The sequence below is a fragment of the Abramis brama genome (assembly GCF_963993115.1).
Source record: "Abramis brama genome assembly, chromosome: 21".
Taxonomy (NCBI): Eukaryota; Metazoa; Chordata; class Actinopteri; order Cypriniformes; family Leuciscidae; genus Abramis; species Abramis brama.
This window is the reverse complement of record NC_139983.1, coordinates 10,288,164-10,299,853: the sequence shown is the minus strand read 5'-3', so window position 1 is coordinate 10,299,853 and position 11,690 is coordinate 10,288,164. Positions and strand designations below refer to the sequence as shown.

At 36.4% G+C, this 11,690-nt stretch overlaps 1 protein-coding gene across 11 annotated transcripts in view; it reads right to left on the bottom strand.

The window, feature by feature from the left end:
- Positions 1-11,690, bottom strand: part of cdc42bpaa (CDC42 binding protein kinase alpha (DMPK-like) a) — a 79,470-nt gene that overhangs the window by 14,918 nt on the left and 52,862 nt on the right. For 5 of the 11 annotated variants that reach the window (XM_084097603.1, XM_084097606.1, XM_084097610.1 and 2 more), the window contains 14 exons: positions 8,029-8,153; positions 6,423-6,528; positions 6,087-6,235; positions 5,514-5,605; positions 5,334-5,410; positions 4,992-5,030; positions 4,258-4,380; positions 3,857-3,934; positions 3,636-3,741; positions 3,419-3,555; positions 2,370-2,509; positions 2,205-2,286; positions 1,842-2,061; positions 37-99 (listed from right to left, as the gene is read on the bottom strand). In XM_084097603.1, coding sequence (XP_083953729.1) covers positions 37-99; positions 1,842-2,061; positions 2,205-2,286; positions 2,370-2,509; positions 3,419-3,555; positions 3,636-3,741; positions 3,857-3,934; positions 4,258-4,380; positions 4,992-5,030; positions 5,334-5,410; positions 5,514-5,605; positions 6,087-6,235; positions 6,423-6,528; positions 8,029-8,153 — 1,537 coding nt within the window. The remainder of the gene's footprint in view (positions 1-36; positions 100-1,841; positions 2,062-2,204; positions 2,287-2,369; positions 2,510-3,418; positions 3,556-3,635; positions 3,742-3,856; positions 3,935-4,257; positions 4,381-4,991; positions 5,031-5,333; positions 5,411-5,513; positions 5,606-6,086; positions 6,236-6,422; positions 6,529-8,028; positions 8,154-11,690) is intronic. The other 6 variants (XM_084097607.1, XM_084097608.1, XM_084097605.1 and 3 more) reach the window with 3 other exon arrangements.

Below are 11,690 nucleotides of genomic sequence, written 5' to 3'. Positions count from 1 at the left end.
ACAGTAAACGCAGATAAAGCTTTTAATTATGCTTACCGTCTTTGGTTACATGAATAACGTACAGCCCTTCCTCATTGCCCAGGGCTATCCTCTCATGATCTGTGGATAAATAGAAGTGTAGTTAAAATAAACAGAAAGCAGTTTGATAAAGCTACGCTGGATTGAGTTGGACTTGTGCGGACCAGTTCTTAAATTGTTGTTATATTAAAGAGGATTTTTCTTGCTCTTTTGAAGTACGGGAATTCAAAGAATTAATAAATGTTATATAAAAATTCAGCAGTATATCTTTATATATTATTATATAATATTATTTTACACACACATTATAATTATATTTTTAAATATTATATATATATACAGTACCAGTCAAAAGTTTGGAAACAGTACTATTTTTAATGTTTTTGAAAGAAGTCTCTTATGCTCATCAAGCCTGCAGTTAAAAAAACAAAAAACTAAAAAAAACAGTAATATTATGAAATATTATTACAATTTAAAATAATGGTTCTCTTTTTTATATACTTTAAAATGTAATTTATTTTTGTGATGCAAAGCTGAATTTTCATCAGCAAGTACTCCAGTCTTTGGTGTCTTATGATCCTTCAGAAATCATTCTAATATGATGATTTGATAGTCAGTTATTATCAATGATGGAAACAGTTGTGCTGTTTAATATATTTTTTTGGAATACTTTTTTCAGGATTCATTGATGAGTAAAACGTTAACAGCATTTATTCATAAAAACAGCATTTATTCAAAATAAAAACATTTCTAACAATATAAATCATTACCATCACCTTTTATCAATTTAACGCATCCTTGTTGAATTAAAGTACTAATTTCTTTAAAAAAAAATAGTTATTGTTCCCAAACTTTTGAACGGTAGTGTATATTGTTACAAAAGATTTCTATTCTAAATAAATACAGTTCTTTTTAACTTTTTATTCATCAAATAATCCTGAAAAAAGTATCTCAGGTTATAAAAAAAATATTAAGCAGCACAACTGTTTCCAACATTGATCATAAATCAGCATATTAGAATGATTTCTGAAGGATCATAAGACACCAAAGACTGGAGTACTTGCTGATGAAAATTCAGCTTTGCGTCACAAAAATAAATTGCATTTTAAAGTATATTAAAAAAGAGAACCATTATTTTAAATTGTAATAATATTTCATAATATTACTGTTTTTTTTTTGTTTTGTTTTTTTTTAACTGCAGGCTTGATGAGCATAAGAGACTTCTTTCAAAAACATTAAAAATAGTACTGTTTCCAAACTTTTGACTGGTACTGTATTTATATATATATATATATATATATATTTACAGTATAATATATAATATATAAGACTCGTCTTGTGCTTCCTGTTTGACAACAGAAATGTAATATTTTCTTCCATCTCGTGGATTAGTACCATAATTCATTAGAGCCTCACGACGCATAAAAAATTATGTTTTTTTTTGTACAAACAAAGTACTCGCGTTGCTTCATAAAATTGAGGTTAAACCACTGGAGCTCTCAGATTTCATTAAAAAGATCTTCATTTGTGTTCCGAAGCTGAACAAATGTCTTTAGGGTTTGGAACGACATGAGGGTGAGTAATTAATAACAGAATTTATATATAAAGTAAATATAATTATAATTTTTAGGTGAACTATCCCTTTAACATATGATCGCTCACATACACAAGGCGTGCAGATATCTACTCATTTCATATGTGAAGAGGTTAGCCAATCACATCAGAGATTATATAAATATGGAAGTCTTAATGATTGTTATGTAATAAAAAACCTTGACATTAACATTATAAACCTAAGATTATTGGGATGTGGTGGATTGTACCTATAATAGCAGCAGCTTGTGTGGTTTTGATGAGAGGCAGTGTGCTGTCATACGCTTCTTTAGGGACGTAAACAAAGCGTTCTTTAAGTTTGCTCTTCTTCAAGAGGCGGTGCAGCTCGTTCAGCAGGCCGACCCACTTGGTTCTTTCCTGATCGCTGTCGGCCAGGATCAAGATGGAGCATTTCTTATTGCTGGATGAGGAGAGCTGTGACGCTGTCACCTGCAGGAGAGGAAGAGGACAACAACTTCAAATTTTATCACTGAACACAGGCACAAAAGAATTTTCTAAAATTGCAGTACAATACTAATGTTACCAATATGAACTTATGTAAATAAAATATTGTACAATTATGTTCAACTCACCCTGAAGATACAGGGAATGTCCTTCCTGTTTGCATGAATGACATCCGATGCCAAAACTGCGCTAACTGAAAATTCCTCGTCCCTGCGAACAAAGAGAACGATTTAGATGTCATGCAAACACAGTCAAAGACAGGACCAGATGTTTGTTTTGAAGTTCTCACTGACCTCATGTCAATAACCTGGTTCACCGTGACACCAGGCTGAGCAGCTTTGCCCTCTGGGAGATCATATAAGAAGAGTTTGAAGTCACAGACCACAGCGATGGACCTCTGCCACCCCTTCTTCACACCTAATGGTTTCGGCACCTAAAAGAAAAGATCTCAGAATTAGTTCTCAAATAACTGAAAACAAAACTGTCCAAAATAGTGGGTTAACAGGTTAGTTCAACCAAAATGAGAATTCTGTCATTAATTACTCACCCTCATGTCGTTCCAAACCCGTTCTCCGGAACACAAATGAATATATTTTTTATGAAATGTAAGAGCTTTCTGTCCCTCCGTTGACAGCTACACAACTACCACTTTGACGCTTTAAAAAGTTCATGAAGAGATAGCAAAACTAAATATGAATTGAGAGGTTTAGTCCAAATTTTCTGAAGAGACACGATCGCTTATATGATGAAAAGAATTTTGTCTTTTATATATAAACTTGACATGCGAGAACCAATGAGGTTCATTCTCATGTTACGCAAGCATGTTTGAGCTTCCACAAGAACCAATGAGGTTTGTTCTCTCACGTCAAGCAGGTTCGGTTGAGCTTCTGTTTATGTTCGCTAATCAATATGTATATGTGAATAAAAGCTTAAATTCAATCTGTTCATTATATAAAGCGATCATGTCTCTTCAGAAAATTTGGACTAGACTGTTCAATTCATTTATTTTACGATTAACTTTTTGAAGCATCTGTGGTAGTTGCGTAGCTGTCAATGGAGGGACAGAAAGTTCTCAGATTTCATAAAAAATATCTTCATTTGTGTTCCGAAGATCAATGAAAGTATTTTATTTATATATATTATTTATATTATAAGTAGAGCAATATTGCCTTTGGTGACAGATTATTTTTAAAAGCTAAAACATTATAGGTTGAAATTATAAATTAATCCTAGTCCATTTTTCAGGAAGATAAAAAAATTATGTTTATCTGCTAATAGTAATATTAACAGTAATAGTTTTGATTACAAAAATTTTATGAGGATTTAAACTAAAGCATCTAACCTTGACGTGGCCCTCATAAGCTGTGCCGATGCCCTTCTGGGGGTCGATACCCAGCGGTCCTTTGGTTTGATCCGGTGGGATCGGGCACACGGCAGGAGCTTTGTCCGCACACGTCACATGACAGGAGAAATTACAGACTGCAGGAGGAGGAGAACAAGGTGAATGCCAATCTTAAAGTCATTTACTATTTCCATGACAACCTCAGCTGAGCCCTTACCTTCACACGTACAGCCCTGCCGAATGATTCCCACCATTAGAGAAGTACACTGGTTACACTTAGTGGCCGTATTGAAGGTTTTCACCACAAACTGATGGGCCTTTGGCTAAAAAAAAAAAGAGCAATTTAGAAAATAATAAATTACAACATATTACAAAACATAAGATGCGTTTGACCGGCTGATATGAAAGTAGTTGTAGAATGTGAGGAAAATGAATTACTTTAGGTGTGCTTTGACCAGAGCTACTGTATCCTGATCGAACGGGTGTTTGAGCGCCTCGTTGTGGCTGATCTACCTGCTGGAAACATAGTCACGGCTATTAGTCACAACATGCTAACATCCTATCAGAAATGCATCATCTGCACCGTCTCTTTTTCTAAATGAGTAAAGCTTTGTTACAAAACCTGCTGAGCTCCCTACCTAGACAACAGCCCTATAAGGCATCTAACCACATGCTTCTGACCACATTCTAAGGTGGCATCTTATGTGTCTGCACTGGATAAGGCAATCCCTGAATACACTGCAACAAGCTCTGTGTTAAGTTTCATCCAAAATGGCAGTTAAATGGACTAAGTTTCTGAGTTTTAGTGTTGCTAAAGGGGTCAGACATTGTGAAGTCACCTCTTGAGACTCCTGCAAATCGCTGGTAGTTGAGGGCGAGCGAGAGTGTGACGTGACCTGGGATCTTCCATCTTCCTCCCGGGATGGAGTGTTGGACAGGCTGAAGTTATCGATGGAATCAATCTATTGAGAAGGTTAGAGAAAGGAAACATTTAGAGAACCGATCCAGCTGTACTATGAACTATGAGCAGCAGATGGAAAGCATAATGCATTTAGACCCAAGACATGCCTGCTAAACATAACAACTGACTCTTTGAAAAGACATCATGCACATTAGCAGCATTTTGACAGGACAGACTCAAACAAGACCCAAACAACACGTCAATGATGCTCGACAGGAACAAGAACCGAGAATGTAGAGAAATCTGAAACGCAAACAACTCATGTCTGTTTCACAACAAGCTTCACAGTAGTTTAGCAACAGCAATTATATGCAAAAGTGAGTTAGAAGTTGAGTCATCCAAACCTCAATTGGTAATGCAAGATGAATGGAATAAAATGTTTGCATATGTATTAGCTACAGAAAGTGTCAGTTTGCAGTCCAAATGCTCATGATGAAGAAGAACTGAGGTGGAATTGACCCTGAATGTGACAAATAAGCATGTGCACATGAAAGACCCTCTGGGATATGTGTGATATGTCGCTTCTGCCATGCAGTAGCAGACCGCAGACATGCATCAAAGTCAAACCAACAGAGATGAACCACTGCACCAAGCACAACAAAAGGAGCTTACACGTCTGCCTTTGCCGGATGGCCCACAGGCAGTGGAGTGCTTCATCACAGACAAAACAGACAGATAGAACGAGAGAAATAAATAAAAAGAGAGCAAACAATATATGAACACGGAGAAAAGGATTTGCACATTTACTCGATTTTAAAATTACGGACTCAAAAGCCCAGAGGTAATAATCGAGAACGTATTTCAGCCAGTTATTTAATCTACAGTAAACCATGTAAAGACAGAGAATATAAGAGGAAACATAAATATCAATAAATCATTATTTTCTGATTTACAAATGAAAAAGCAGACAGAATGAATTAATGAAGCCACATGCCACTGTTTCAAAACACCTACATCAAACTGATCCAGGGCGGAGGTTGGAGCATTGAGGAAGGCCAGGAAGGAATTCTGGGAGTCTTGATGCTTGACCCCTATGTAACACATAACATGACTTAAATTTCCCATACAAACATATACACCATCTAAAATATCAAGAAATTTTGCCTGATTGATTTCAAATGTTCAGGCTTTTACCTTTAGACAATCGCAGATTCTCAGTTTCCTGTTTCAGCCTCTGGATCTCTGCCTGCAGGTCCTGGTTCTTCTTTTCCAAGTCATCCAGCTTACTGTGCAGAACAGAATCAGACACAATGTAATGACCATAACCTGATTAATTCACCAATATATGGCCATTTTTAGATCATTTTTATATTTCATATTTGAAATCACCAATGAAATCTGACAACAACTGTCTCATAAATTTTGTTTCTAAATGCTCAAATCATGACAAAAAACTTAATTTTTCATGCTGGAGCAGCCAATGCAGTCATAAGCACACGTCTCAGAACATGACTGTTTTTATAGCAACCGGAGCTTCTAACAGCAGCTGCAGTGACGCAATGACTTTACCAATTGGCAATTGCCTCTTTTACTTAGAAGGCGAGATTTATTCCGCCATATTGCGCGTTGAACTTTCTCCCATTCATAGTAATACAAGTGCACCATCTTTGTATATCTGAAGTCTTTGTTAATACCCATCAACTCATTTCCTGATGTACCGACAGGTACGTCCTACTGCAAGCTTTAAAGGAGAGATGTGTGTTTTACCACTCAGTGGCCATATGGGACGTCTTGACTTTGTTGAGCTCATCCTGGATGGTTTGTTTGGCTCTAATCTCAGCATCCAGTGCAGACTGCAGCTCCAGACGGGCAGACATGTCCAGCTTAGCAAAACGTCTAATCTTCCATGGCATGTCCTGGAAAACCAAAAGAAAAGAGAATTAAACATCTACTGGGTCTCAATGCAGTAAGATTTGGTGCCATTGAAATCCTTTAAATTTAAAAAAAGATCAATGTTTAGAATAAACCTTTAACTCATGCTAAAATGCATTCCTAAAACTAAGCACTGAGTTAACAGTCAAGATCAAAGTTTAGTTCTCTTACAGTAGCACGTGCACCCAGACTGGTGTTCCTCAGGCCTTCCAGTTCTTCTGTCATCTTAGTAGCCAAAGCCTGCAGATATCCTCGAGCATCTTTTTCATCACTGACCCTGAGAGAGAAAAGCAGATGTTCAGAACCACCCTTACCAAACATGACCACAAGGTGGCCCCATGGCCACGCAAATACCAAAGGTTTGGTGCCAAAGCAGCAGAAGTGAACAAACATTGAATTACAATTATGCAGAGGAGTAGCAAGCTTAATAACCATTATTTCACTTTTTTATTACATTTTAGAATTTTCAGCCTTGCAGCCGTGATTTTAAAACCAAGAAGAAGCTTTTCAAGCAGAGGTTTCAAGCAATGGACTGAACGAACAGGAAAGTGGTGATCTTTTATGGCTAGTTCCTACTAATCTGCCTTTCAGCTAGGACTACTGGGCAAATGTTATGTCGCATAATTCATATTCATTAGTCAAGCTGCTAAGGTTAATAATTTGTCCCCATTCACTCTTTTCAGATCATTCCTACACTCCATCACTTTGGGTCCAAGGTCTAGATTTGTATATACTGCCAAATAAACTGATGCATTAGTGCATTTTTTATAATTTTTCTAAAAACACAAGTCAATTTGTTTTGGAAATGCAAACTGATTGTGTATGTTTGAAATAGCTACTCTTGGGGATAAAATTTCTGGGAAATAGCTAATAAAAGCTAATTAAAAGAAAAAAAGCTTGTTATAAAGAAATTATAATATACACTGCCCAGCCAAAAAATAAGTTACTGTTTGGATTTAAAAAGGCAAATGCTTAAGAGTCTATGATTGGATCATTATTGCAGTGATTATTATGTTTCTAGCATGTTATATGTTTGGCAACAGATCTTCTAACCCTAATTTATGGAGTGTGTAGCTTTTCATTTCTGAAACAACCATTTACAAGATCTTGACCAAAAACGGATGCATCTCTTGATAGAAATAACATCTCAACATTTATTTCCATCAAGAGCCTGATGAATCTTGACATTGTCCTCCTGGAATATGGCCATGATGTGTCTTCCTACATGGTTGTTTAAGAAATGAAAAGCTACAAACTCCATCAATCAGAGTTAGAAGAACTGTTGCCAAAAATATAACATGATAGAAACATAATAATCACTGCAATAATGATCCAACCATAGACTCTTAAATTCCAAAAAGTGACTTTTTTTGTAGGCCCGGCAGTGTATATTTGCTCCTTAAAGTTCAGGGTTTGGTTGTCCTACAACAGGGTCAAAAATGTACCATCGTTTGAGGGCAAAAAAACACCCACGTCTTGTGGAGAATTCCTCTGATTTTTATTGTTAAATTAACATTTGATAAATATCATTATATAGCACACTAGGCCATTCTAGTAATGAGTTTGTGTGTTTAGCACCTCAGCAGACTACATAGTGACCTGTAACGCACAGCAAAGACAACTTGAAGTAATTACACTAACAATGGGAATGAAAAATGGCTATTATTTTTTATTTGATAATAAATCAGTTTTCTCTGAATCTAAGCATGATCAGATACATCAGAATAAAGTCTAAGAGCAGTGATTCCAGATTAAAAAGCATGTGTGCGTTTCTCACCATTGAATGATTTCTGTGATCTGGGCCTCCCAGTGGGCCACACTCTCTTTCTTATCAGCCAGTTCTCTCATTTCCTCCTCCAGCTGTTTGTTACTGCTGCTCAACTTCTCAAACGAGGACATCGTCTACACACAATAAAAGATGTTATTAAAAACACTACAGATTAAAAAGTTTAGAGTTTTTTTTTTTAAATTAATACTTTTATTTAGCAAGGACACATTACATTGATCAAAAGTGACAGTAAAGACATGTATAATGTTACAAAAGATTTCTATTTCAAATAAATGCTGTTTTTTTCTTTTGCAATTTCTATTTGTAAAAGAATTCTTGATAAAAATGCATCACGGTTTATACAAAAATATTAAGCAGCACAACTGTTTTTAACAATGATCATAAGAAGAATGATTTCTGAAGGATCATGTGATTGAAGACTGGAGTAATGATACTGAAAATTCAGCTTTGCAACACAGGAATAAATTAAATATATCAAAACAGAAAGTTATACCCCTGGTTTCACAGACAGGGCTTAAGACTAGTCCTAGACTAAAATGTAAGTCTGAGCTGTTTCCACTGAAATAAACTTGCACTGACTGATCTTAAAAATATATCAGTGCCTTTTTAGTTTTAAGATGCACATCGGTAATGTTTTTTTCTAAGCATGTTTATAAAAATTACTTAAATGTCCTAATTGATCTATGGTCTAATCCTGGCTTAGTCTAAGCCCTGTCTGTGAAACCGGGCCATTAAATTGCAAAAATAGAAATGTACATTGCAATAATATTTCACAATAATATTGTTTTTCTCTTTTTGATCAAATTAATGCAGCTTTGGTGAGCATAAAATAGATCTTTCAAAAGCATAAACCTTTACCGACCCCAATTTTGTTTTTGAATGCAAAAACGGATAAGATTATACAGTACTTTCTTACTGTCAATTCAGTCAACCCACAGACTTGATTCTGAAAATGTAGTTTAGCACATCCCTAACCCAGCTATACATTTAATTTCAGTAAACAGAAAATAATCCTCATTTGAGGGTTTTACTCCTGCACAACCCAATTAACACAACAGGCTCGAAAACATGCCATCATCATTTCAGAAAATCACAAACCAATACGGAAATTTGAGGGGGCAGATGTAATTAAACGGACCAGAGAATCAGAGCCTGCAGGATGGACCACCATGCAAAGCCACCCACGTCCCTCTAATACCCTCTACATTTCCACCCCTAAACCACTAAGAACCACCAAACGCTCATGAATAAACATGACCCCCTCCGTCTGCAATGCCTCAGTTGACTTCGCAGTAAACATGTCTGCTAGTACACATTTATCCAGTCAACTCTGATTTAGATGCGCTCTCTATCTTAAGCAAGAGCTGGTGAGGTTGACCACCCCATAATTACACTTGCATTATTCAACATTTTCATTTAACACCACGCTCTGACCGGAGTGCTGAACCCTCGCAGTGGTCCTCGGGATAACCGTTCCAGATTCCTGTCTGTTGATCAGCATATTTCCCTGTGCTTACACAGGGGGGGGAGGATGCTGACTGACTTCCCAGTAAAACATTGGCATGGTGGACCATATCTTCAGCTCAACACACTCATGGAAAGACTCAGTCCGCAAATGGCAACGGCATGTTTTCTTTCTTTCACAACTGAGTGCTGCCCTCCAAGGGTTCTTCTCTAAACATCTCTTGCGTGTGTTTTTTTGCACCACTCTGTGTGCTTTACACTCCATTTGAAGCGCTCAGAAACGGTACCAAGAATTAATCAATGGTTTTAACAAAAAGCATCAACTCTGACCACTAAGAAGCGAAGCCTCCTGTCATCTTCAGCGTAAAGACCACATCAAAAGTGAAGTGGAATCTTTGACTTCAGTAATATGAGAGTTGGAGGTTGTGGTTTTAGGATTGTGGGCTGATGTGTTAGTGTTGCACAGCATCCTGGAGCCACAGTAGTGTCATAGTATCCAAGCCTAAAAATACTGGTATGCCACAAATTTTTCAAATCGTAGTAGTTTTACTATATGCAACAGTTTATGCAGTAGCTAAAATTGTTTGCACGCCAACAGTTTAACTTGAATCTAGGGCATGTCTAAAATACTGTAAAACAGTAAACATGACAAACACAGTCGACTGTCATTCGAGAAGGCTTAAAGGGTTAGTTCTCACAAAAATTAAAACTCTGTCATTAGTTACTCACCCTCATGTCGCTCCAAACCTGTAAAACTTTCGTTCATCTTCAATACACAAATGAAGATATTTTTGATGAAATCTGAGAGCTTCTGTCCCTCCATTGACAGCTACATAACTATCACTTTGACGCTTTAAAAGGTTCATAAAGAGATCGTAAAACTAATCCATATGAATTGAGTGATTTAGTCAAAATTTTCTGAAGAGACACAATCACTTTATATGATGAATAGATTTTATTCATATCTAAAAATTGATCAGCGGACATAAACAGAACCGAACCTGCTTGACGTGAGACAACAAACCTCACTGGTTCTTGATGAAGCTCAAACGTCCTGCGTAACACGAGAATGAACCTCATTGCTTCTCACATGGCAAGTAAACATGCTTGAGCTTCCATTTAGCATCATTGATGTGTGAGTTGATGAATGTTTATATGTGAATAAAAGCCTAAATTCAATCTGTTTATCATATAAAGTGTTCGAGTCTCTTCAGAAAATTTGGACTAAACCACTCAATTCATATGGATTAGTTTTACGATCTCTTTATGAACTTTTTGAAGCGTCAAAAAGGTAGTTGAGTCAATGGAAAGACAGAAGCTCTCAGATTTCATCAAAAATATCTTCATTTGTGTTCCGAAGATCAACAAAAGTCTTACAGGTTTGGAGCGACATGAGGTTGAGCAATTAATGACAGAATTCTCATTTTGGGTGAACAACCTTTTTAAGATGACAATATTCACCGCCCTCTAAAAAAACAAAACATGAGTGGCACTGAGATAATTCAGTTGGTGTAATATTGTGAGATATAATTTAAGCCAATGTAAAAATGCTGTTTGCGATCGATTTTACATCTATTACGTGACGTTTTTGTGAGAAAATGATTAGGTGTCAAGGCCTGATTGTATCGCACTTCTATTTGCACTTCTGGCTCTATCATCCTGAAGTCAATGGTTTCTTTGAATGGGTGTTCGGTTAAATGCCTGAAATGAGGTCTGTGGTTAACACAAGTTCAAGATTTGTTCACGTTTTATTCTACGACATTAAATACATCGGTAATGCCCTGCTCATGAGTTTTTAAGCTTTTATTTGTATTGAAAAGGTGGTTGCTTAAATGTGGCTAAATGGGACAGTCGGGAACATTAAACGTCGTCACGTCGACCAGGAAAACCCATTTAGTTAGCTTTTACAGCATCGTTGTTTATACTCACACTCTTGCAAACTAATCTAACTCAAACTTTCCAAGTTGTAGATCTGAAATAAAGATGGGTGGTGACGTTAAAGTCATGTGATCGTGGTGTAGTTTGTTTATAGCCTAGCTTTAGCTTTTTACTTCTGACGATTGTTTTAGGCTTAACATTTCATAAAAGTAGTGTTCATTTGTGCTAATTATCTTGATGAACAACACATGTAAAATCATAAACTTTTGTTGGTCACAGAGCTTATTTTCTGCAATAATCCAAAAGCC